The sequence below is a fragment of the Oncorhynchus keta genome, unplaced genomic scaffold (assembly GCF_023373465.1).
Source record: "Oncorhynchus keta strain PuntledgeMale-10-30-2019 unplaced genomic scaffold, Oket_V2 Un_contig_26278_pilon_pilon, whole genome shotgun sequence".
NCBI lineage: Eukaryota > Metazoa > Chordata > Actinopteri > Salmoniformes > Salmonidae > Oncorhynchus > Oncorhynchus keta.
The window spans coordinates 34,633-62,520 of record NW_026284880.1 but is presented as its reverse complement, the minus strand read 5'-3'; the positions used below and the strand labels follow the sequence as shown (position 1 = coordinate 62,520).

General features: G+C 44.7%; 2 protein-coding genes across 2 annotated transcripts; one reads left to right on the top strand and one right to left on the bottom strand.

The window, feature by feature from the left end:
• Positions 1 to 8,616: 8,616 nt before the first annotated feature.
• On the bottom strand, positions 8,617 to 16,581 carry psmd13 (proteasome 26S subunit, non-ATPase 13). Its single transcript, XM_035767594.2, has 11 exons — positions 16,318 to 16,581; positions 15,505 to 15,618; positions 15,322 to 15,377; positions 15,048 to 15,178; positions 14,302 to 14,473; positions 14,034 to 14,113; positions 13,620 to 13,745; positions 13,252 to 13,314; positions 11,425 to 11,505; positions 9,539 to 9,655; positions 8,617 to 9,261 (listed from the first exon to the last, which is right to left on the bottom strand). The coding sequence occupies exons 1-11, from the start codon at positions 16,416 to 16,418 to the stop codon at positions 9,166 to 9,168; spliced, it is 1,137 nt and encodes a 378-aa protein (XP_035623487.1). The 5' UTR covers positions 16,419 to 16,581; the 3' UTR covers positions 8,617 to 9,165.
• A 227-nt stretch (positions 16,582 to 16,808) lies between these two features.
• sirt3 (sirtuin 3) lies at positions 16,809 to 27,014 on the top strand. Its single transcript, XM_052506417.1, has 7 exons — positions 16,809 to 17,124; positions 17,279 to 17,522; positions 17,739 to 17,971; positions 18,647 to 18,747; positions 18,896 to 19,057; positions 19,351 to 19,563; positions 26,863 to 27,014. The coding sequence occupies exons 1-7, from the start codon at positions 17,028 to 17,030 to the stop codon at positions 26,881 to 26,883; spliced, it is 1,071 nt and encodes a 356-aa protein (XP_052362377.1). The 5' UTR covers positions 16,809 to 17,027; the 3' UTR covers positions 26,884 to 27,014.
• The last annotated feature ends 874 nt before the right edge of the window (positions 27,015 to 27,888 follow it).

Below are 27,888 nucleotides of genomic sequence, written 5' to 3'. Positions count from 1 at the left end.
CCCTCTAGTCCTGGACCTCATGTACCCCTGGGTTCACACCATACCCCTCTAGTCCTGGACCTCATGTACCCCTGGGTTCACACCATACCCCTCTAGTCCTGGACCTCATGTACCCCTGGGTTCACACCATACCCCTCTAGTCCTGGACCTCATGTACCCCTGGGTTCACACCATACCCCTCTAGTCCTGGACCTCATGTACCCCTGGGTTCACACCATACCCCTCTAGTCCTGGACCTCATGTACCCCTGGGTTTCAAGATCCAGTGTTGGGAAACTGTCATTCTATTAGTCAATATAACCTTCTGGTTAAACATACCTCAGGTATTCTTCTATTGTGGGCCTCTAATACCCCTCCTACATTTAAAATGTGGATTGACCAGATTGTTGACTTTCTTCCTCTTGAAAAGCTTTACTTATGACCTCCACAAGAGACAGCCCAAGTTTGATAGACTCTGGTCTCCACTATTCAACTATATTTCAAACTGGACAGAGTGAACGGGGTGACTAGGGAAATGCGCAGATACATGTTGTGTAAGGTACTTTAAACCTAAAAATGAATTATTGGCCCGTCGTCTCAGCGAATGCTTGAAATAGCTGATAAGAACCTTGATAGTGCTGCTGCAAGTGTTATATGTTTTTTTTTGTGTGTTTTTATTTTAATTTAGTTTTTTAGTACGTGTGCATATGTGTGTATGTATATGTGCATATGTATGTGCGTATGTATGTACGTACGTATGTATGTATATATGTACCAAGGAAAATATATAGATTAAGAAAAATAAATGCTTTTATTTGACTTTATCATTCATTTTAATTGTATTCTATTTTTTCCAAATGTATTATTATTTTTGGACTTTTTATTCTTTTAAAGTCTGTCACATCTGTGAATGTGTTTTGTTGGTTGATTGAAAAACAAGAACTTTCAACTTTAAATTGAAAAAAAAAAACATACCTCAGGATCCAGGGTTGGGAAACTGTCATTCTATTAGTCAATATAACCTGGTTAAACATACCTCAGGATCCAGGGTTGGGAAACTGTCATTCTATTAGTCAATATAACCTGGTTAAACATACCTCAGGATCCAGGGTTGGGAAACTGTCATTCTATTAGTCAATATAACCTGGTTAAACATACCTCAGGATCCAGGGTTGGGAAACTGTCATTCTATTAGTCAATATAACCTGGTTAAACATACCTCAGGATCCAGGGTTGGGAACTGTCATTCTATTAGTCAATATAACCTGGTTAAACATACCTCAGGATCCAGGGTTGGGAAACTGTCATTCTATTAGTCAATATAACCTGGTTAAACATACCTCAGGATCCAGGGTTGGGTAACTGTCATTCTATTAGTCAATATAACCTGGTTAAACATTTAAACATACCTCAGGATCCAGGGTTGGGGAACTGTCATTCTATTAGTCAATATAACCTGGTTAAACATACCTCAGGATCCAGGGTTGGGAAACTGTCATTCTATTAGTCAATATAACCTGGTTAAACATACCTCAGGATCCAGGGTTGGGTAACTGTCATTCTATTAGTCAATATAACCTTCTGGTTAAACATTTAAACATACCTCAGGATCCAGGGTTGGGAACTGTCATTCTATTAGTTAATATAACCTGGTTAAACATTTAAACCCTCAGGATCCAGGGTTGGGGTAACTGTCATTATATTAGTTAATATAACCTGGTTAAACATTTAAACATACCTCAGGATCCAGGGTTGGGGAACTGTCATTATATTAGTCAATATAACCTGGTTTAAACATACCTCAGGATCCAGGGTTGGGTAACTGTCATTCTATTAGTCAATATAACCTTCTGGTTAAACATACCTCAGGATCCAGGGTTGGGTAACTGTCATTATATTAGTTAATATAACCTGGTTAAACATTTAAACATACCTCAGGATCCAGGGTTGGGGTAACTGTCATTCTATTAGTCAATATAACCTGGTTAAACATTTAAACATACTTCAGGATCCAGGGTTGGGAAACTGTCATTATATTAGTCAATATAACCTGGTTAAACATACCTCAGGATCCAGGGTTGGGGAACTGTCATTATATTAGTCAATATAACCTGGTTAAACATTTAAACATACCTCAGGATCCAGGGTTGGGGTAACTGTCATTCTATTAGTCAACATAACCTGGTTAAACATTTAAACATACCTCAGGATCCAGGGTTGGGGAACTGTCATTATATTAGTCAATATAACCTTCTGGTTAAACATTTAAACATACCTCAGGATCCAGGGTTGGGTAACTGTCATTCTATTAGTTAATATAACCTTCTGGTTAAACATTTAAACATACCTCAGGATCCAGGGTTGGGGAACTGTCATTATATTAGTTAATATAACCTGGTTAAACATTTAAACATACCTCAGGATCCAGGGTTGGGGAACTGTCATTCTATTAGTCAATATAACCTTATGGTTAAACATACCTCAGGATCCAGGGTTGGGTAACTGTCATTATATTAGTCAATATAACCTTCTGGTTAAACATTTAAACATACCTCAGGATCCAGGGTTGGGGTAACTGTCATTCTATTAGTCAATATAACCTGGTTAAACATACCTCAGGATCCAGGGTTGGGTAACTGTCATTATATTAGTCAATATAACCTGGTTAAACATTTAAACATACCTCAGGATCCAGGGTTGGGTAACTGTCATTCTATTAGTCAATATAACCTGGTTAAACATACCTCAGGATCCAGGGTTGGGGAACTGTCATTATATTAGTCAATATAACCTGGTTAAACATTTAAACATACCTCAGGATCCAGGGTTGGGGAACTGTCATTCTATTAGTCAATATAACCTGGTTAAACATTTAAACATACCTCAGGATCCAGGGTTGGGGAACTGTCATTATATTAGTCAATATAACCTGAACATTTAAACATACCTCAGGATCCAGGGTTGGATAACTGTCATTATATTAGTTAATATAACCTGGTTAAACATACCTCAGGATCCAGGGTTGGGGAACTGTCATTCTATTAGTCAATATAACCTGGTTAAACATACCTCAGGATCCAGGGTTGGGGTAACTGTCATTATATTAGTCAATATAACCTTCTGGTTAAACATTTAAACATACCTCAGGATCCAGGGTTGGGGTAACTGTCATTATATTAGTCAATATAACCTTCTGGTTAAACATTTAAACATACCTCAGGATCCAGGGTTGGGGTAACTGTCATTCTATTAGTCAATATAACCTGGTTAAACATTTAAACATACCTCAGGATCCAGGGTTGGGGTAACTGTCATTATATTAGTTAATATAACCTGGTTAAACATTTAAACATACCTCAGGATCCAGGGTTGGGGTAACTGTCATTATATTAGTCAATATAACCTGGTTAAACATACCTCAGGATCCAGGGTTGGGGAACTGTCATTCTATTAGTCAATATAACCTGGTTAAACATACCTCAGGATTTGGGAAATTATATTAGTCAATATAACCTGGTTAAACATACCTCAGGATCCAGGGTTGGGTAACTGTCATTATATTAGTCAATATAACCTGGTTAAACATTTAAACATACCTCAGGATCCAGGGTTGGGGAACTGTCATTCTATTAGTCAATATAACCTGGTTAAACATACCTCAGGATCCAGGGTTGGGTAACTGTCATTCTATTAGTCAATATAACCTTCTGGTTAAACATACCTCAGGATCCAGGGTTGGGTAACTGTCATTATATTAGTTAATATAACCTGGTTAAACATTTAAACATACCTCAGGATCCAGGGTTGGGGAACTGTCATTCTATTAGTCAATATAACCTGGTTAAACATTTAAACATACCTCAGGATCCAGGGTTGGGGAACTGTCATTATATTAGTCAATATAACCTTCTGGTTAAACATTTAAACATACCTCAGGATCCAGGGTTGGGGAACTGTCATTATATTAGTTAATATAACCTGGTTAAACATTTAAACATACCTCAGGATCCAGGGTTGGGGAACTGTCATTGTATTAGTCAATATAACCTGGTTAAACATACCTCAGGATCCAGGGTTGGGTAACTGTCATTCTATTAGTCAATATAACCTGGTTAAACATTTAAACATACCTCAGGATCCAGGGTTGGGGATTATATTAGTCAATATAACCTGTCATTTAAACATACCTCAGGATAGGGTTGGGGAACTGTCATTATATTAGTCAATATAACCTGGTTAAACATACCTCAGGATCCAGGGTTGGGGAACTGTCATTATATTAGTCAATATAACCTGGTTAAACATTTAAACATACCTCAGGATCAAGGGTTGGGAAACTGTCATTCTATTAGTCAATATAACCTGGTTAAACATACCTCAGGATCCAGGGTTGGGTAACTGTCATTCTATTAGTCAATATAACCTTCTGGTTAAACATACCTCAGGATCCAGGGTTGGATAACTGTCATTATATTAGTTAATATAACCTGGTTAAACATACCTCAGGATCCAGGGTTGGGGAACTGTCATTCTATTAGTCAATATAACCTTCTGGTTAAACATACCTACATTTACATTACATTTAAGTCATTTAGCAGACGCTCTTATCCAGAGCGACTTACAAATTGGTGCATTCACCTTATGACATCCAGTGGAACAGTCACTTTACAATAGTGCATCTAAATCTTAAAAGGGGGGTGAGAAGGATTACTTATCCTATCCTAGGTATTCCTTAAAGAGGTGGGGTTTCAGGTGTCTCCGGAAGGTGGTGATTGACTCCGCTGTCCTGGCGTCGTGAGGGAGTTTGTTCCACCATTGGGGGGCCAGAGCAGCGAACAGTTTTGACTGGGCTGAGCGGGAACTGTACTTCCTCATTGGTAGGGAGGCGAGCAGGCCAGAGGTGGATGAACGCAGTGCCCTTGTTTGGGTGTAGGGCCTGATCAGAGCCTGGAGGTACTGAGGTGCCGTTCCCCTCACAGCTCCGTAGGCAAGCACCATGGTCTTGTAGCGGATGCGAGCTTCAACTGGAAGCCAGTGGAGAGAGCGGAGGAGCGGGGTGACGTGAGAGAACTTGGGAAGGTTGAACACCAGATGGGCTGCGGCGTTCTGGATGAGTTGTAGGGTTTAATGGCACAGGCAGGGAGCCCAGCCAACAGCGAGTTGCAGTAATCCAGACGGGAGATGACAAGTGCCTGGATTAGGACCTGCGCCGCTTCCTGTGTGAGGCAGGGTCGTACTCTGCGGATGTTGTAGAGCATGAACCTACAGGAACGGGCCACCGCCTTGATGTTAGTTGAGAACGACAGGGTGTTGTCCAGGATCACGCCAAGGTTCTTAGCGCTCTGGGAGGAGGACACAATGGAGTTGTCAACCGTGATGGCGAGATCATGGAACGGGCAGTCCTTCCCCGGGGGGAAGAGCAGCTCCGTCTTGCCGAGGTTCAGCTTGAGGTGGTGATCCGTCATCCACACTGATATGTCTGCCAGACATGCAGAGATGCGATTCGCCACCTGGTCATCAGAACGGGGAAAGGAGAAGATTAATTGTGTGTCGTCTGCATAGCAATGATAGGAGAGACCATGTGAGGTTATGACAGAGCCAAGTGACTTGGTGTATAGCGAGAATAGGAGAGGTCCTAGAACAGAGCCCTGGGGGACACCAGTGGTGAGAGCGCGTGGTGAGGAGACAGATTCTCGCCACGCCACCTGGTAGGAGCGACCTGTCAGGTAGGACGCAATCCAAGCGTGGGCCGCGCCGGAGATGCCCAACTCGGAGAGGGTGGAGAGGAAGATCTGATGGTTCACAGTATCGAAGGCAGCCGATAGGTCTAGAAGGATGAGAGCAGAGGAGAGAGAGTTAGCTTTAGCAGTGCGGAGTCAGTTGAATGACTAGTCTTGAAACCTGACTGATTTGGATCAAGAAGGTCATTCTGAGAGAGATAAGCGGGAGAGCTGGCCAAGGACGGCACGTTCAAGAGTTTTGGAGAGGAAAGAAAGAAGGGATACTGGTCTGTAGTTGTTGACATCGGAGGGATCGAGTGTAGGTTTTTTCAGAAGGGGTGCAACTCTCGCTCTCTTGAAGACGGAAGGGACGTAGCCAGCGGTCAGGGATGAGTTGATGAGCGAGGAGAGGTAAGGGAGAAGGTCTCCGGAAATGGTCTGGAGAAGAGAGGAGGGGATAGGGTCAAGCGGGCAGCTTGTTGGGCGGCCGGCCGTCACAAGACGCGAGATTTCATCTGGAGAGAGAGGGGAGAAAGAGGTCAGAGCACAGGGTAGGGCAGTGTGAGCAGAACCAGCGGTGTCGTTTGACTTAGCAAACGAGGATCGGATGTCGTCGACCTTCTTTTCAAAATGGTTGACGAAGTCATCTGCAGAGAGGGAGGAGGGGGGGGGGAGGAGGATTCAGGAGGGAGGAGAAGGTGGCAAAGAGCTTCCTAGGGTTAGAGGCAGATGCTTGGAATTTAGAGTGGTAGAAAGTGGCTTTAGCAGCAGAGACAGAGGAGGAAAATGTAGAGAGGAGGGAGTGAAAGGATGCCAGGTCCGCAGGGAGGCGAGTTTTCCTCCATTTCCGCTCGGCTGCCCGGAGCCCTGTTCTGTGAGCTCGCAATGAGTCGTCGAGCCACGGAGCGGGAGGGGAGGACCGAGCCGGCCTGGAGGATAGGGGACATAGAGAGTCAAAGGATGCAGAAAGGGAGGAGAGGGTTGAGGAGGCAGAATCAGGAGATAGGTTGGAGAAGGTTGGAGAAGGTTTGAGCAGAGGGAAGAGATGATAGGATGGAAGAGGAGAGAGTAGCGGGGGAGAGAGAGCGAAGGTTGGGACGGCGCGATACCATCCGAGTAGGGGCAGTGTGGGAAGTGTTGGATGAGAGCGAGAGGGAAAAGGATACAAGGTAGTGGTCGGAGACTTGGAGGGGAGTTGCAATGAGGTTAGTGGAAGAACAGCATCTAGTAAAGATGAGATCGAGCGTATTGCCTGCCTTGTGAGTAGGGGGAAGGTGAGAGGGTGAGGTCAAAAGAGGAGAGGAGTGGAAAGAAGGAGGCAGAGAGGAATGAGTCAAAGGTAGACGTGGGGAGGTTAAAGTCGCCCAGAACTGTGAGAGGTGAGCCGTCCTCAGGAAAGGAGCTTATCAAGGCATCAAGCTCATTGATGAACTCTCCGAGGAACCTGGAGGGCGATAAATGATAAGGATGTTAAGCTTGAAAGGGCTGGTAATTGTGACAGCATGGAATTCAAAGGAGGCGATAGACAGATGGGTAAGGGGAGAAAGAGAGAATGACCACTTGGGAGAGATGAGGATCCCGGTGCCACCACCCCGCTGACCAGAAGCTCTAGGGGTGTGCGAGAACACGTGGGCGGACGAGGAGAGAGCAGTAGGAGTAGCAGTGTTATCTGTGGTGATCCATGTTTCCGTCAGTGCCAAGAAGTCGAGGGACTGGAGGGAGGCATAGGCTGAGATGAACTCTGCCTTGTTGGCCGCAGATCGGCAGTTCCAGAGGCTACCGGAGACCTGGAACTCCACGTGGGTCGTGCGCGCTGGGACCACCAGATTAGGGTGGCCGCGGCCACGCGGTGTGGAGCGTTTGTATGGTCTGTGCAGAGAGGAGAGAACAGGGATAGACAGACACATAGTTGACAGGCTACAGAAGAGGCTACGCTAATGCAAGGAGATTGGAATGACAAGTGGACTACACGTCTCGAATGTTCAGAAAGTTAAGCTTACGTAGCAAGAATCTTATTGACTAAAATGATTAAAATGATACAGTACTGCTGAAGTAGGCTAGCTGGCAGTGGCTGCGTTGTTGACACTACACTAATCAAGTCGTTCCGTTGAGTGTAATAGTTTCTACAGTGCAGCTATTCGGGGCTTGCTGGCTAGCTAGCAGTGTTGATTACGTTACGTTGCGTTAAAAGAACGACAATAGCTGGCTAGCTAACCTAGAAAATCACTCTAGACTACACAATTATCTTTGATACAAAGACGGCTATGTAGCTAGCTACAATCAAGCAAATCAAACCGTTGTGCTGTAATGAAATGAAAATGTGATACTACCTGTGGAGCGAAGCGGAATGCGACCGGGTTGTTGAGTGCAGAAGTTATATTCGGTAGACGTTGGCTAGCTGTTAGCTGTTAGCTAGCTAGCAGTGTCTCCTACGTTAAGGACGACAAATAGCTGGCTAGCTAACCTCGGTAAATTAAGATAATCACTCTAAGACTACACACTCTAAGCTACACAATTATCTTGGATACGAAGACAACAAAGACAACTAAGTAGCTAGCTAACACTACACTAATCAAGTCGTTCAGTTGAGTGTAATAGTTTCTACAGTGCTGCTATTCGGTAGACGGATGGACGTTAGCTAGCTGGCTAGCTGCTGGGCAGTAGACTACGTTAGGATGACGAAATACGATAATTACGCAATTATCTTTGATACAAAGACGGCTATGTAGCTAGCTAAGAAGAAATTGCTAAGATTAGACAAATCAAACCGTTGTACTATAATGAAATGTAATGAAAAGTAATGAAGTAATACTACCTGCGGACCGAAGTGCGAATGCGACCGCTCGGATCCAGGGTTGGGGAACTGTCATTCTATTAGTCAATACAACCAATCGGTATAAAAACAGTCACATCCACAATTCATGCTTGAAGGGTAATGTTTAATCAACAAGCGTTTGTCATTTTTATTTCAAAATTGAACAATGTTTTCTTTTATTTATTTACTGCTATAAAGTAACAAGAACGTACACAGAACCCCAACAAAAATACAAATAAAAAAACTGAGTTAGTTGGATGCATCAGTCCTTCTGGGAGATTGGTAGGTAGAGGAACGAAGAGGGGATTCCTGTGATGGGGGGGGGGTCTGTTCTAGGGGTGAACAGGCTGGGGGAAGGGCCCTGTCCAGAAGAACATCCTGGCACCTACACCTTAGACCCTTGTCTGAGAGGATCTGACTGGTGGAAGCAATATGGCCAAAACTCTACCTAGACTATCAGAGGGCAAGGTACTATCATCATACTGTATAAACCTATCAAATGTTCTCTGATCTCTACAAGTGTCTAGAGGTTAGGGGGTTGTTCTGGACAGGGCCATGGAGGAGACCAGAGGGAGGAGGCCTGTCTAGGTGAGGCTAAACCAAGGGGAGGAGGCCTGTCTAGGTGAGGCTAAACCAAGGGGAGGAGGCCTGTCTAGGTGAGGATATCGTGGGCCTGCTGTTCCACCAACACAGCCATGTTTTTCACATCCCCACACCAGAGGTCCAACCGGTCCTTCATGCCCTTGATCTGAACAGGGACAAGGAAGAGAGTCAGGGTCAAAGGTTAACATTCACAAGCTTTTCCATATGTCGAGGATGATTTCTATAGCTCAAAGCCACTTACTTTAACTACAACTAGGATTGGTCTCAATGTCTTGTATTACAGAGGACATTATAGCAAAACAGAATATTCCCAGTTTCTGGTCCAAACCAGGAGTCATGTCCAGCCTCTGAGAACCGGTGTTTCTCATTTATTATTCCTTGGCCCGTGAATATGAATATGTTAAAGAGTGGTATGCATTTACCTGCTGCAGGTCCAGTACTCGGGGCTGCACCCAGGTCATCTGAACCTTCTGGTCCACCTCGTCAATGTTTCCTTTGATCAGACCCACAGACAGAGCTTTCATCACTAGCAGCTCCACCTGCAGGGGACAACCAAGAATCACAATCAGACCCAGTCAGGAGGTTCAAACCGTTTACAATCAACTCTCCAGATAACCCCCAACCCTGGTCCCCAGATAAACCCCAACCCTGGTCCCCAGATAAACCCCAACCCTGGTCCCCAGATAAACCCCTGGTCCCCAGATAAACCCCAACCCTGGTCCCCAGATAAACCCCAACCCTGGTCCCCAGATAAACCCCAACCCTGGTCCCCAGATAAAGATAAACCCCAACCCTGATAAACCCCAACCCTGGATAAACCCCAACCCTGGTCCCCAGATAAACCCCAACCCTGGTCCCCAGATAAACCCCAACCCTGGTCCCCAGATAAACCCCAACCCTGGTCCCCACCCCCTGGTCCCCAGATAAACCCCAGTTGTCACCAACCCTGGTCCCCAGATAAACCCCAGTTGTCCCAGATAAACCCTGGTCCCCCCTGGTCTCCAGATAAACCCCAACCCTGGTCCCCAGATAAACCCCAACCCTGGTCCCCAGATAAACCCCAACCCTGGTCCCCAGATAAACCCCAACCCCCCAGTTGTCAACCCTGGTCCCCAGATAAACCCCAACCCTGGTCCCCAGATAAACCCCAACCCTGGTCCCCAGATAAACCCCAACCCTGGTCTCCAGATAAACCCCAGTTGTCACCAACCCTGGTCCCCAGATAAACCCCAGTTGTCACCAACCCTGGTCCCCAGATAAACCCCAGTTGTCACCAACCCTGGTCCCCAGATAAACCCCAGTTTGTCACCAACCCCGGTCTCCAGATAAACCCCAACCCTGGTCCCCAGATAAACCCCAGTTGTCACCAACCCCGGTCTCCAGATAAACCCCAACCCTGGTCCCCAGATAAACCCCAGTTGTCACCAACCCTGGTCTCCAGATAAACCCCAACCCTGGTCTCCAGATAAACCCCAACCCTGGTCCCCAGATAAACCCCAACCCTGGTCCCCAGATAAACCCCAGTTGTCACCAACCCTGGTCTCCAGATAAACCCCAACCCTGGTCCCCAGACCCTGGTCCCAGATAAACCCCAGTTGTCACCAACCCTGGTCCCCAGATAAACCCCAACCCTGGTCTGATAAACCCCAACCCTGGTCCCCAGATAAACCCCAGTTGTCACCAACCCTGGTCTCCAGATAAACCCCAACCCTGGTCTCCAGATAAACCCCAACCCTGGTCTCCAGATAAACCCCAACCCTGGTCTCCAGATAAACCCCAACCCTGGTCTCCAGATAAACCCCAACCCTGGTCTCCAGATAAACCCCAACCCTGGTCTCCAGATAAACCCCAACCCTGGTCTCCAGATAAACCCCAACCCTGGTCTCCAGATAAACCCCAACCCTGGTCTCCAGATAAACCCCAACCCTGGTCTCCAGATAAACCCCAGTTGTCACCAACCCTGGTCCCAAGATAAACCCCAGTTGTCACCAAACCTGGTCCCCAGATAAACCCCAGTTGTCACCAACCCTGGTCCCCAGATAAACCCCAGTTGTCACCAACCCGGGTCCCCAGATAAACCCCTGTTGTCACCAACCCCGGAGGTGGAGCCACAGGACGTGCAGGCCTATAGTTCCAGACAGTAAAGCACCGACTCAACTAAATGTTATTTTAATTAGTTGTTATTGTGCTGGGAAAATCGCCTGTGGACCAGGTGACCACGGTTACAGACCTATGTTCATAAGAAGCCTCCAGATATTAATGATTTGGTATAAGTGACATACGATTGGTGGATTGACGACCAACTGACCTCGTTCACGGGGATCTTGGCACTCTGTCCAATCTCATGGAAGGTCAGCTGTCTGTTGTTGGCGGGACGAGTGAACGTCATCTAGACGGAGGAGAGAAGAAGAGGTAGACCTGTTCGGGCTGTTTGGGAACATCACTTAAATTTATCCTCGATAAGAGCGTCTGCTAAATGACTTAAATGTAAATGTAAATTATGCAGGCGCTGTGACCCAGAGAGACTGACCAATCAGTGCATCCAACAGTAAGCTGGTAAAAATCAGGTGTTGGAACCTAATTTATTTTCCAATTGTTTCATTCTGAACCATAAAAAAAAAAAATTGGCTCAGCAAAAAAAAAGAAAAGTACCCTTTTTCAGGATGTAATACATGTATCACTAGCCACTAAACAACGCCACTTTATATAATGTTTACATACCCTACATTACTCATCTCATATGTATATACTGTACTCTATACCATCTACTGCATCTTGCCTATGCTGTTGGGCCATCTCTCATTCATATATTTTTATGTACAAATTCTTAATCATTCCTTTACACTTGTGTGGTGTATAAGGTAGTTGTTGTGAATGGTCAGAACTAGAAGCACAAGCATTTCTCTACACTCGCATTAACATCTGCTAACCATGTGTATGTGACAAATACAATTTGATAACTATAGTATCATTAACTAGCATTCTTCTGTTTTCATGCCTGTAACATCAGTAGGCTACTGTAGCCTATGCTTCAGAGGGGGGAGGGGCTCCAGGAGCCTATGCTTCAGAGGGGGGAGGGGCTCCAGGAGCCTATGCTTCAGAGGGGGGAGGGGCTCCAGGAGCCTATGCTTCAGAGGGGGGAGGGGCTCCAGGAGCCTATGCTTCAGAGGGGGGAGGGGCTCCAGGAGCCTATGCTTCAGAGGGGGGAGGGGCTCCAGGAGCCTATGCTTCAGAGGGGGGAGGGGCTCCAGGAGCCTATGCTTCAGAGGGGGGAGGGGCTCCAGGAGCCTATACTTCAGAGGGGATGGACAACAGTAGCCCACTCACTCACACACTGGCAAAGATCTGACAGGCAGACACTGGAAGAAGTTTCTGAGTGACAAAGTGAGGGCTTCAGAAGGAGGGGGAGGGGCAGGCAGACACTGGAAGAAGTTTGAGTGACAGAGGGAGGGCTTTGGAAGGAGGGGGAGGGGCAGGCAGACACTGGAAGAAGTTTCTGAGTGACAGAGGGAGGGCTTTGGAAGGAGGGGGAGGGGCAGGCATACACTGGAAGAAGTTTCTGAGTGACAAAGTGAGGGCTTCAGAAGGAGGGGGAGGGGCAGGCAGACACTGGAAGAAGTTTCTGAGTGACAAAGTGAGGGCTTCAGAAGGAGGGGGAGGGGCAGGCAGACACTGGAAGAAGTTTGAGTGACAGAGGGAGGGCTTCAGAAGGAGGGGGAGGGGCAGGCAGACACTGGAAGAAGTTTCTGAGTGACAAAGTGAGGGCTTCAGAAGGAGGGGGAGGGGCAGGCAGACACTGGAAGAAGTTTGAGTGACAGAGTGAGAGCTTTGCATAGCCACTTTGTTTTTTTGTGGGACAAGAAAAAAATACCCGAAATGTAAAGTTATTAATCGGTTCCCATGCTTTCAAAATAACTGTTCTGTTCCGGAACAGTATAGATCACTTTCGTTCCCAGTCCAGATTCTGTTCCTCTAAAAATATGACATTTTTCAGTTCCTACCCTTGGGTAAAACAAACAGATTCATTGTGAAAAGTAAAACCTGTATTCAGTTCTCCTGCACTATAAAACATTCAATTAGAGAGAGCATTAGTTCTGCCGTGTGGGGAGAAGAAGAGAGAGAAAGGAGAACCCACCTCCATCACACAAAGCAGCTGAATCTTCTGCATCAGTTTGGCTTCATTGGCTGCCAGGTCAGGCTGCAACACAGACACACGTTGAGATGAGTTGTGTTTGTTGGTTAAATGACAGGTGATTTCTAATCTTATGTGATTATTGTAACATTATTTATTAACTTACATTATCATATATTTTTTTTTTAAATGTGCCTCCAATCATAGCACCTCAACAAACCCATGTCCATGTGAATAAACAATAACACATTCTGGAACGAGACAACGGGAGCTACAATAGTTTTCAATCTTTACTTCTTGCAGCGATAGTTTCCATAGAGTACATTCAACCGGCTGTTCTAGGCCGTACTATAGCCAGTTGTGCTGGTTACCTGCGCTCCCCAGGCAGACTTGTAGGCCTGGAACTTCTCCACGTTGCCTCCGTTGAAGGAGTACAATGTGTCTATCAGCCACTGTTTGTCTGTGCTCCTTAGGGACTCCAGTACCGGGTGCATCAGCTAAAAACACAAGCAGAGACAGGCTGTCAAACCAAGGCTGTCAAACAAAGGCTGTCAAACAAAGGCTGTCAAACAAAGGCTGTCAAACAAAGGCTGTCAAACCAAGGCTGTCAAACCCATCTGGTGCTTTGAAGGTAAAACTTGAGCCCAAACTTTTGTGGCTGTAGCTCAGCCAAAACTAGCTTTAAAATGGCTGCTTGATGCTTATTATCAGCCAGACTAATCCCTCACCAAATGGGAGGATACCTCAAAAACACAACTATCACAAGGGTGGTGATGGGTAATTACCAGCTCTCCGAAGTTGTAAACTCCTTCTCCTAAGAGTCCAGCCAGACCCAGTGTGAAAGCCCTCTCCTGCTTCTCTGTCTCTGATGGATATAAAGACATCAGTTATGACAGCTAGTGAGTACTAGCACACAAAAAACTAATAATGCCAAACAATTGTAAAAAAATAAAAATAATAATCTAATGATGCTGTTGTGATTTACCAACATTAAATTCTGCTGTATGATTTCAGTGCAACATACTGCCTCTGTACATTGTAAACAGATGTTACCTGGCAGGTCTTTGATGTCGACACAGCCGAGGTAGCGCAGAGCGTCCTTGTAGTAAGAGGCGTGGTTCCCCACGATGCGGTAGTATTTGCTGGACAGGTCGTAGAATCGCCCGTGGACTGACGTCACACCTGGCAAGTTATTCAGCGTCTCCTCCACCTCCTCAATTAATTTCTGCAGGACGGAAGGCAGGGTTGCCTAGTGGTTAGAGCGGTGGACTAGTAACCAGAAGGTTACAAGTTCAAACCGCCGAGCTGACAAGGTACAAATCTGTCGTTCTGCCTCTGAACAGGCAGTTAACCCACTGTTCCTAGGCAGTCATTGAAAATAAGAATTTGTTCTTAACTGACTTGCCTGGTTAAATAAAGGTACAAATCTGTCGTTCTGCCTCTGAACAGGCAAGTTAACCTACTGTTCCTAGGCCGTCATTGAAAATAAGAATTTGTTCTTAACTGACTTGCCTGGTTAAATAAAGGTACAAATCTGTCGTTCTGCCTCTGAACAGGCAAGTTAACCTACTGTTCCTAGGCCGTCATTGAAAATAAGAATTTGTTCTTAACTGACTTGCCTGGTTAAATAAAGGTTAAATTAAATAAAAAATATACACTGGATTAAAATGTACATACACCTGGCTTCAGTAAGCTATTGTTTGTTTTGATTCCTGCCAACTTGGGACAGGTCTCCATTGAGATGTTTGTTTTCCAGGTTTTTTACCTACAAGATACTGTATACCCAGACAGTGTGTTACCTTTGTGGCTGGAAGGTCATTTATCTCCAGTTTAAGGGCTCCAATAGATGTCTTGCACAGAATGACCGACTCATCGTTGCTCTTCACCTTCTCCTTCGTCTTCTCAAGGAAAGTGATAGCATCTTTAGGATCTGAAAAGGAGAACTTGGTTGAGCTGGTTGAAATACCATGAGTGCTGATACATGCTGTCTCTGAGTGGATTCAAGTTCAATTACTTAGCATCAGCGAAGAAGGTGATAGGACTACAGACTGCATGTCACGACTGTGTTCTTACCTGTCATCTGTCTGGCAACATACAGGATGATCTCCACCAGAGACAGGGGGTTGATTCTAGAAATGACAGAGAGACAGAGAAACTGAACACTCAGAGATTAGACTACTAAACAGTGTTGTAATTCTAGCTACTATTCCAATTGTCAGAGAAGCAGTTATTCCTGTAGGTTGGTGTTGGTCCTACCTGTGGTCAAAGTCACTGAGGAAGTTATCATACAGTTGTATGAGGCCATCTCCTGTGGCAAAGCAAGGGTCTTTTACAAAGTCTGTGAGCTTTAGGGTCAACTGATGCCACAACCTGTCAATGGAAAGACGAGGTATGGTTAGGTACTAGAATTACATGATGAATAAGAAACAATCCTGCACTGAATGGGATTAGTGGCAAGCTGGTCAGATTGATTTGTACCTTTATTTAACTAGGCAAGTCAGTTAAGAACAAATTCTTATTTTCATTGACAGCCTAGGAACAGTGGGTTAACTGCCTGTTCAGGGGCAGAACGACAGATGTTTATCTTGTCATTTTGGTGATTCGATCTTGCAACTTTTCTGTTAACTTACTAGTCCAACTCTCTGACCACTAGTCTACCTGCCGCCAAATGAAGGGAAGACGGAGACTATGAATACCTATGGCCTTGCAAGATTGCAAAAGTCCCTAAACGCAACAACAAAAAAAAACTAACGTTAACTAACTAGTTAGCCTCCCTGTCTACTGAAGCATTTTTAGCAACCGTTAACCGCATAGCATCAAGGAAGATTGTGGACATGACGAATATCACAACAATACATTTTCGGTAACGTTAGTCACATGTTACGAATAAAACATATTTCATGTTTTATTCCACTGTACACAATTCACAGTTGGTGTATTGTTTGTGTGTGTCATTCACTGATGGTTGGTGTTTAGCTAGCTACTGTAGCATTAGTAAGCTAACTCCATGACTCAGCGGCATGAATGACATATAAAAACTAGCTAACGTCGACAAGACGCTTTCCTTACTTTTTGTTGTAAAACTCCTCTAGTGTGTGCCATTCCGATGCCATCTCCGGGGTCGAACTGATGCTCTGTTGCGTTTTGAGGTACCCGGTAACATCTTTCATTGTGTCGCGGTAGGTTTAGATTTAGATACCGAATGAGAAACGCGTTGACAAACTTGTATCTATCTATAATTGCTAGCGAGCTAACTGAACAGCTAGCACCACAAGCAAAGAGCAGACGCAAAGGCTCATGGGAGCTGAGCTTGACGCAGGAACGTCTACCGTAATATTCCGAACAAATACGCGTTGGCGTGTTTTTTATTACCCCATATATATATATTTTAAATAGATGTAATCACGATAAGTAGTTTATTTACTCGATATTAGTGGACCAAACTGATATTTACAATTGATTAAATAATGACAGTGAGCACTTATATTTAAATGGTTTATTCTAAACTCTATTATATAATTTTACATATTTTACGGTATAATCAGCCTTCGTCACGAGTTCAAAGGTAACCGGAGCAACAACAGACTAATGCAGCGGCTCACATTTGTTTTGAGCGAATGTTGTGCATTATGAAATGTAGCTAAAGCTTAGGAGAGTTGTGCTATTGAAATGGTTCTTATTGTGTAAAAACATGCGCTTTAATTGCCTGCTTCCAAAATGAAGATGCGGCTCTAGAGAAAGCTACAGATATACTGTGTATTTCTTGCACTTATTGCACTATGACTTATTTCATGTCCTCCCCACTGGTCCACAAGGGCAGGTTATATCTGTATCATACTATTACATCAAGTACAGCTAGATTCATCAAAGTGAAACGTAAGCAAGAGCCTAAATATCGATTTGAAACTAATTGTCATTTGAAAGCTGCTTTTGAGATTGATGTGAGCATTACATAAACCTACAGGTAATATGATCGATGAGGAGAGTAGCTAGTTACTCAGTAACTTCACCACATGCATTACCTTCTCAGATCAACAGCAAAGAACATTATTCCTCGCTCCAAGGCAAAGGGATGTCCACGGTCTACGTCCAAGCCAAGACAGGACAGTCTGGTGGCCTGGGTTTCGAGGACTGTTCTGTAGAGGAGGAGTGGAGGACTCCAAGCAGCAGACGCTAGAGGACCTCACTAAGAACATCAGAGGCGGACAGTACAAGAGGATCATAGTGATGGCAGGGGCTGGGATCAGCACACCTAGTGGGATCCCAGACTTCAGGTGACAAGCGGTATATTTTAAATGCTTGAGGTGCACTTGACCGGCGGGCAGGTTGCGGTTTTGCACTTTTGGGATGATTCCATTGGTTGAAGTTCCATCAAATGCAACCGCAAGTATTTGGAAAGTGTTTGAGATGTTCAGCCAACCCATGTCAGTAATACAATGAATGCACAGACTTTGTAGGAAACCTTTTTTCTCCCTACTTTCCTTGGACAGGTCCCCTGGCAGTGGTCTCTATGACAACCTCCAGCAGTATAATCTTCCTTATGCAGAAGCCATCTTCGAGATCAACTACTTCCATCACAACCCCAACCCTTTCTTTGCCCTGGCCAAAGAGCTGTACCCAGGCAACTACCAACCCAACCTCACACACTATTTCATACGTCTCCTTCATGACAAGGGCCAGCTCCTCAGAATGTACACGCAGAATATCGACGGCCTGGAGAGACGTAAGTGGATCCACTAGTATGACCATATTGAAAAACAGTTCAGATAATACACACAGGAGCCTGTCATCTCTCTCTCTCTATCTCACACACACGCTGTGTGGCTGCTGCCAACATACTGACTCAACTCCAGACACTTTAATAATGGAAACATTGATGTAATAAATGTATCACTAGCCACTTTAAAAAATGCCACTTAATATAATGTTTACATACCCTACATTACTCATCTCATATGTATATACTGTACTCTATACCATCTACTGCATCTTGCCATCTTGATGTAATGTATCACTAGCCACTTTAAACAATGCCACTTCATATAATGTGTACATACCCTACATTACTCATCTCATATGAATATACTGTACTCTATACCATCTACTGCATCTTGCCTATGCCGCTCTGTACCATCACTCATTCATATATCTTTATGTACATATTCTTATTCATTCCTTTACACTTGTGTGTATTAGGTAGTTGTTGTGAAATTGTTAGGTTAGATTACTCATTGGTTATTACTGCATTGTCTGAACTAGAAGCACAAGCATTTCGCTACACTCGCATTAACATCTGCTAACCATGTGTATGTGACAAATAAAATTTGATTTGATTTGTTTCACTGTCTCTCTCCCTCTCTGTCTATCTCGCTGTGTTTCACTGTGTGTGTGACTCTAGTGGCAGGAATCCCCCCTGAGAAACTGGTGGAGGCACACGGCTCGTTTGCTACTGCTACCTGTACTGTGTGTCTCAGAGTCTACAAGGGGGAGGAGCTACGTGTGAGTCGGTTAACTGTCACTCCATTCTCAGAGCATTTCCCTGTTACAACAGATTCATATTATTGAGAGACTTGTTGGCTTGTTGTTAAAATATATATATAGATTTGATTTCCTGTATTTCTCCTGTGTGTGTTTGTCTACTTCTTAGCCTGATATTATGAAGGGGACAGTCCCTAAATGTCCCACTTGTAAGGGTGTGGTGAAGCCTGACATTGTCTTCTTTGGGGAGGAACTACCTCCTCACTACTTCAGCTACCTGAAGGACTTTCCCCTGGCAGACCTCCTCATTATCATGGGAACCTCTCTGGAGGTGAGGAACACTGCTATTAATGTGTTATTAAGATGTTATACACATGTTATGTGGCTGTTATTCATGTTATGTATAAGCTGTTATTCACAGTTATAAACATGTTATAAACCAGTTAACACGCTATTCTCCTGTTATTCACCTGTCAATCAGGCAGGACAGGGTTTCACTCAGTAGTCCAGGGTTCCTATAAAAGATATCTCCGGTGTGTGTGTGTGTGTATATATATATATATATTTATTTATTTATTTATTTACTGGAGACTTAAAACATGTTGTTCCATGTCAATACACTAGGTGGAGCCCTTTGCCAGTCTGGCCGGAGCTGTGAGGGACTCTGTCCCTCGTCTACTTATCAACAGAGACCTGGTGGGGCCCTTCGCTTGGGGGACCCCGCGACACAATGATGTGGCCCAGCTAGGGGATGTGGTCGGTGGGGTGCAGATGCTGGCTGATGTCCTGGGCTGGAACCACCAGCTGGAGGCTCTCATGGCTGCCAATGCTAAGAAGGTTGGTTCATGGGAAGTCCTCTGATTTACACATGTGTTACATACGCATTTAACACACAAACGCACCTAAACCCTGGGCTCTTTGCATTCACTGATTTTCAGAGCATTCAGAGACTTCATATATATCAGGGATTCTTCAAAGTCTGGACAATCCTTGTCCGGCAGGAAAAATGTATAGAAAAAATTACAAATTGTTCCGTTATTTGACTTTAAATAATATTTCCCTCAAAACTGTGATTCCTAAAAAATGTGTCTGGAGATTTGGTCGACTCAGTCAGATTTGTCTGAAATCCTAAATGAATCAGGAATGAGCAGGGACAGCTCTACTACCATCAGGACCCCCTTATTCATGTCCTCATTACATGGAGTGCAACAAGGCCACTCATGGTCTGGAAAGTTCTCAAATGTTGATAGAATTAAACAAACAATATTCAAATCACTATGGCCGCAACCATAAACTGTCAACTCCATTTCCCTGATAGGATGGGAATTTTGGTTAAAATATGTTTATTTTAAATTAGATTTTAGAGTCATGAAGCACCCGAGGAAAAACGAAATTGCTACTTTGTATACAACTTGAACGAATAAACATTTATTTACATGTTTGTCTACTCCGTAAAACAAACTCCTCAGATTTTCATGTAATGTAAATTCTGTCTGAAAAACCTGATAGATTGATGCTTTTATTGGCACATTTTCAAAATGAATTATTTTCTATATTTTACTAAAACTTTGTGTTGAACTTCTATTTTTCAGAGGTAAAAAAATGAGTGTTTGTTGTCCACTTCATCAGTGACCTGTCAACTCCGTCACAGATGACTAAACCTCCCTTAAGATACGTTGTTCTGAAATATACACTTCATCAGTGACCTGTCAACTCCGTCACAGATGACTAAACCTCCCTTAAGATACGTTGTTCTGAAACATACACTTCATCAGTGACCTGTCAACTCCGTCACAGATGACTAAACCTCCCTTAAGATACGTCGTTCTGAAATATACACTTCATCAGTGACCTGTCAACTCCGTCACAGATGACTAAACCCCCCTTAAGATACGTTGTTCTGAAACATACACTTCATCAGTGACCTGTCAACTCCGTCACAGATGACTAAACCCCCCTTAAGATACGTTGTTCTGAAACATACACTTCAACTATTGTCAACTCCGTCACAGATGACTAAACCTCCCTTAAGATACGTTGTTCTGAAATATACACTTCATCAGTGACCTGTCAACTCCGTCACAGATGACTAAACCCCCCTTAAGATACGTTGTTCTGAAACATACACTTCATCAGTGACCTGTCAACTCCGTCACAGATGACTAAACCTCCCTTAAGATACGTTGTTCTGAAACATACACTTCATCAGTGACCTGTCAACTCCGTCACAGATGGCTAAACCTCCCTTAAGATACGTTGTTCTGAAACATACACTTCATCAGTGACCTGTCAACTCCGTCACAGATGACTAAACCTCCCTTAAGATACGTTGTTCTGAAATATACACTTCATCAGTGACCTGTCAACTCCGTCACAGATGACTAAACCTCCCTTAAGATACGTTGTTCTGAAACATACACTTCATCAGTGACCTGTCAACTCCGTCACAGATGACTAAACCCCCCTTAAGATACGTTGTTCTGAAATATACACTTCAACTATTGTCAACTCCGTCACAGATGACTAAACCCCCCTTAAGATACGTTGTTCTGAAATATACACTTCAACTATTGTCAACTCCGTCACAGATGACTAAACCTCCCTTAAGATACGTTGTTCTGAAACATACACTTCATCAGTGACCTGTCAACTCCGTCACAGATGACTAAACCTCCCTTAAGATACGTTGTTCTGAAATATACACTTCATCAGTGACCTGTCAACTCCGTCACAGATGACTAAACCTCCCTTAAGATACGTTGTTCTGAAACATACACTTCATCAGTGACCTGTCAACTCCGTCACAGATGACTAAACCTCCCTTAAGATACGTTGTTCTGAAATATACACTTCATCAGTGACCTGTCAACTCCGTCACAGATGGCTAAACCTCCCTTAAGATACGTTGTTCTGAAATATACACTTCATCAGTGACCTGTCAACTCCGTCACAGATGACTAAACCTCCCTTAAGATACGTTGTTCTGAAACATACACTTCATCAGTGACCTGTCAACTCCGTCACAGATGACTAAACCTCCCTTAAGATACGTTGTTCTGAAATATACACTTCATCAGTGACCTGTCAACTCCGTCACAGATGACTAAACCCCCCTTAAGATACGTTGTTCTGAAATATACACTTCATCAGTGACCTGTCAACTCCGTCACAGATGACTAAACCTCCCTTAAGATACGTTGTTCTGAAATATACACTTCATCAGTGACCTGTCAACTCCGTCACAGATGACTAAACCTCCCTTAAGATACGTCGTTCTGAAATATACACTTCAACTATTGTCAACTCCGTCACAGATGACTAAACCTCCCTTAAGATACGTTGTTCTGAAACATACACTTCAACTATTGTCAACTCCGTCACAGATGACTAAACCTCCCTTAAGATACGTTGTTCTGAAACATACACTTCATCAGTGACCTGTCAACTCCGTCACAGATGACTAAACCTCCCTTAAGATACGTCGTTCTGAAACATACACTTCAACTATTGTCAACTCCGTCACAGATGACTAAACCTCCCTTAAGATACGTTGTTCTGAAACATACACTTCATCAGTGACCTGTCAACTCCGTCACAGATGACTAAACCTCCCTTAAGATACGTTGTTCTGAAACATACACTTCATCAGTGACCTGTCAACTCCGTCACAGATGACTAAACCTCCCTTAAGATACGTTGTTCTGAAACATACACTTCATCAGTGACCTGTCAACTCCGTCACAGATGACTAAACCTCCCTTAAGATACGTTGTTCTGAAACATACACTTCATCAGTGACCTGTCAACTCCGTCACAGATGACTAAACCTCCCTTAAGATACGTTGTTCTGAAACATACACTTCATCAGTGACCTGTCAACTCCGTCACAGATGACTAAACCCCCCTTAAGATACGTTGTTCTGAAACATACACTTCATCAGTGACCTGTCAACTCCGTCACAGATGACTAAACCTCCCTTAAGATACGTTGTTCTGAAACATACACTTCATCAGTGACCTGTCAACTCCGTCACAGATGACTAAACCTCCCTTAAGATACGTCGTTCTGAAATATACACTTCAACTATTGTCAACTCCGTCACAGATGACTAAACCTCCCTTAAGATACGTTGTTCTGAAACATACACTTCAACTATTGTCAACTCCGTCACAGATGACTAAACCCCCCTTAAGATACGTTGTTCTGAAATATACACTTCATCAGTGACCTGTCAACTCCGTCACAGATGACTAAACCTCCCTTAAGATACGTTGTTCTGAAACATACACTTCATCAGTGACCTGTCAACTCCGTCACAGATGACTAAACCCCCCTTAAGATACGTTGTTCTGAAATATACACTTCATCAGTGACCTGTCAACTCCGTCACAGATGACTAAACCTCCCTTAAGATACGTTGTTCTGAAACATACACTTCATCAGTGACCTGTCAACTCCGTCACAGATGACTAAACCTCCCTTAAGATACGTTGTTCTGAAATATACACTTCAACTATTGAAGTACTTCCTGTCCTAGACCTAAGGGATAATGTTTTGGACATTTGGTTTTATGTTCTGAATATAGAAAAACATACCAACATGTGAATGAAATGAGTCTGGAGCATTATATATAGCGCTATAAAACAAAACAAAAGGAAGTTTGGAGATTTGAATTTAATGTAGGAGACAATCTATGGAAAATAATGAACGACGTGGAAGGTGTGTTCACGGAGTGGAACTGACCTTCCACAGAGTTACATTATTTTCTAAAGAATATATAGAATCTTTAGTTGATTATCCCTTTTATACCAAAGCTATAATTTTAACATATTTGCTGTTAGGAATGTGTTAATTTTCCGGTAGAAATGTGTTCAACATCCACTGAAGTAGCTAGCGAGTTTACTAGATAGCTTCAGGAGTTGCCATGGTAACCAACCAGACTTGCTAGTTTAGCTTACCAGACCCAAACCACCAGTCCTAGTTCGCCTTTATGAACATTGAATTCAACAATGGCAATGATGTTTTCAATTGGACGTTTTGCTTTCAAAAGCAGCTCAAACATAGAACATGTAAGAATGAACTATAGCCAATGAATTCTATCATGCAAATATACCATGCGTGGGTTATAGGGAAATACTGCACACTCTAGAATGCCCTTCAAGCCAATCAGAAACAAGTATTCAACAATGCCCATGGTATAATTAAGCAATAAGGGTGTGGTATATGGCCAATATACCACGGCTAAGGGCCGTTCTTAGGCACGACACAACGCGGAGCCAGCTAATCAGCATTCAGGGCTCGAAACTGGGTGGTTTGAGCCCTGAATTCGTATTGGCTGAAAGCCATCATGGTATATCAGACCATATACCATAGATATGACAAAACATTTATTTTTACAGCTCTTATTACGTTGGTAACCAATTTATAATAGCAATAAGGCTCTTATGGGGTTTGTGATATATGGCCAATATACTTCGGGCTAAGGGCTGTGTCCAGGCACTCTGCGATGCGTCGTGCCTAAGAACAGCTCTTGAATAATCGAAAGTTAGAATTAAACAATCAAGGCATTTAAACACTTGTTGAACAATAAACGTAGAAATGTAATGCCTTTTAAGGTGTCTGACGGTGTTCACTATTCATTTGTAATATTAAGAAAAATATTTGTTCAAAAAAAAAAAGTTTCTTTCCTCATCTTTCAAGAATCCCTGATGTATTATAGTGTATGCCATTGAGCAGCTGTTTTTATCCAAAGTGACTTAGTTCCGTACATCCATTTGACATACGTGTGGTCCTGGGAATCGAGCAGCACTATCCCGGAGCTGCACTGAGCTACAAAGGACCACTTCAAAACATAAATTCAACCTCCACTATGTGGATCTTCTGTCAAATCAAATCAATCAAATCAAATCACATCACATTTTATTTGTCACATACACATGGTTAGCAGATGTTAATGCGAGTGTAGCGAAATGCTTGTGCTTCTAGTTCCGACAATGCAGTAATAACCAACAAGTAATCTAACAAACAATTCCAAAACTACTGTCTTATACACAGTGTAAGGGGATAAAGAATATGTACATAAGGATATATGAATGAGTGATGGTACAGAGCAGCATACAGTAGATGGTATCGAGTACAGTATATACATATGAGTATGTAGACAAAGTAAACAAAGTGGCATAGTTAAAGTGGCTAGTGATACATGTATTACATAAGGATGCAGTCGATGATATAGAGTACAGTATATACGTATACATATGAGATGAATAATGTAGGGTAAGTAACATTATATAAGGTAGCATTGTTTAAAGTGGCTAGTGATATATTTACATTTCCCATCAATTCCCATTATTAAAGTGGCTGGAGTTGGGTCAGTGTCAATGACAGTGTGTTGGCAGCAGCCACTCAATGTTAGTGGTGGCTGTTTAACAGTCTGATGGCCTTGAGATAGAAGCTGTTTTTCAGTCTCTCGGTCCCAGCTTTGATGCACCTGTACTGACCTCGCCTTCTGGATGATAGCGGGGTGAACAGGCAGTGGTTCGGGTGGTTGATGTCCTTGATGATCTTTAGGGCCTTCCTGTAACATCGGGTAGTGTAGGTGTCCTGGAGGGCAGGTAGTTTGCCCCCGGTGATGCGTTGTGCAGACCTCACTACCCTCTGGAGAGCCTTACGGTTGAGGGCGGAGCAGTTGCCGTACCAGGTGGTGATACAGCCCGCCAGGATGCTCTCGATTGTGCATCTGTAGAAGTTTGTGAGTGCTTTTGGTGACAAGCCGAATTTCTTCAGCCTCCTGAGGTTGAAGAGGCGCTGCTGCGCCTTCTTCACGACGCTGTCAGTGTGAGTGGACCAATTCAGTTTGTCTGTGATGTGTATGCCGAGGAACTTAAAACTTGCTACCCTCTCCACTACTGTTCCATCGATGTGGATAGGGGGTGTTCCCTCTGCTGTTTCCTGAAGTCCACAATCATCTCCTTAGTTTTGTTGACGTTGAGTGTGAGGTTATTTTCCTGACACCACACCCGAGGGCCCTCACCTCCTCCCTGTAAGCCGTCTCGTCGTTGTTGGTAATCAAGCCTACCACTGTTGTGTCGTCCGCAAACTTGATGATTGAGTTGGAGGCGTGCGTGGCCACGCAGTCGTGGGTGAACAGGGAGTACAGGAGAAGGCTCAGAACGCACCCTTGTGGGGCCCCCGTGTTGAGGATCAGCGGGGAGGAGATGTTGTTGCCTACCCTCACCACCTGGGGGCGGCCCGTCAGGAAGTCCAGTACCCAGTTGCACAGGGCGGGGTCGAGACCCAGGGTCTCGAGCTTGATGACGAGCTTGGAGGGTACTATGGTGTTAAATGCCGAGCTGTAGTCGATGAACAGCATTCTCACATAGGTATTCCTCTTGTCCAGATGGGTTAGGGCAGTGTGCAGTGTGGTTGAGATTGCATCGTCTGTGGACCTATTTGGGCGGTAAGCAAATTGGAGTGGGTCTAGGGTGTCAGGTAGGGTGGAGGTGATATGGTCCTTGACTAGTCTCTCAAAGCACTTCATGATGACAGAAGTGAGTGCTATGGGGCGGTAGTCGTTTAGCTCAGTTACCTTAGCTTTCTTGGGAACAGGAACAATGGTGGCCCTCTTGAAGCATGTGGGAACAGCAGACTGGTATAGGGATTGATTGAATATGTCCGTAAACACACCGGCCAGCTGGTCTGCGCATGCTCTGAGGGCGCGGCTGGGGATGCCGTCTGGGCCTGCAGCCCTGCGAGGGTTAACACGTTTAAATGTTTTACTCACCTCGGCTGCAGTGAAGGAAAGACCGCATGTTTTCGTTGCAGGCCGTGTCAGTGGCACTGTATTGTCCTCAAAGCGGGCAAAAAAGTTATTTAGTCTGCCTGGGTGCAAGACATCCTGGTCCGTGACTGGGCTAGGTTTCTTCTTGTAGTCCGTGATTGACTGTAGACCCTGCCACATGCCTCTTGTGTCTGAGCTGTTGAATTGAGATTCTACTTTGTCTCTGTACTGACGCTTAGCTTGTTTAATAGCCTTGCGGAGGGAATAGCTGCATTGTTTATATTCGGTCATGTTGCCAGACACCTTGCCCTGATTAAAAGCAGTGGTTCGCGCTGTCTGTGTTTTTAATCTGCAGGCTACAGAGGAGGAGGAATGAGACGGGTCAGTGTCTTTAAGATACTATTCAGAATGCCTCACCACTGCAGTCCACCTCAGTGCACCTGCCTCACCGCTGCAGTCCACCTCAGTCCACCTGCCTCACCACTGCAGTCCACCTCAGTCCACCTGCCTCACCACTGCAGTCCACCTCAGTCCACCTGCCTCACCACTGCAGTCCACCTCAGTCCACCTGCCTCACTGCTGCAGTCCACCTCAGTCCACCTGCCTCACCACTGCAGTCCACCTCAGTCCACCTGCCTCACTGCTGCAGTCCACCTCAGTCCACCTCAGTCCACCTGCCTCACTGCTGCAGTCCACTTCAGTCCACCTGCCTCACCACTGCAGTCCACCTCAGTCCACCTGCCTCACCACTGCAGTCCACCTCAGTCCACCTGCCTCACTGCTGCAGTCCACCTCAGTCCACCTCAGTCCACCTGCCTCACTGCTGCAGTCCACTTCAGTCCACCTGCCTCACCACTGCAGTCCACTTCAGTCCACCTGCCTCACCACTGCAGTCCACCTCAGTCCACCTGCCTCACCACTGCAGTCCACCTCAGTCCACCTGCCTCACTGCTGCAGTCCACCTCAGTCCACCTGCCTCACTGCTGCAGTCCACTTCAGTCCACCTGCCTCACCACTGCAGTCCACCTCAGTCCACCTGCCTCACCACTGCAGTCCACCTCAGTCCACCTGCCTCACCAGTCCACCTGCCTCACCACTGCAGTCCACCTCAGTCCACCTGCCTCACTGCTGCAGTCCACCTCAGTCCACCTGCCTCACTGCTGCAGTCCACCTCAGTCCACCTGCCTCACTGCTGCAGTCCACCTCAGTCCACCTGCCTCACCACTGCAGTCCACCTCAGTCCACCTGCCTCACCACTGCAGTCCACCTCAGTCCACCTGCCTCACCACTGCAGTCCACCTCAGTCCACCTGCCTCACTGCTGCAGTCCACCTCAGCCCACCTGCCTCACTGCTGCAGTCCACCTCAGTCCACCTGTCTCA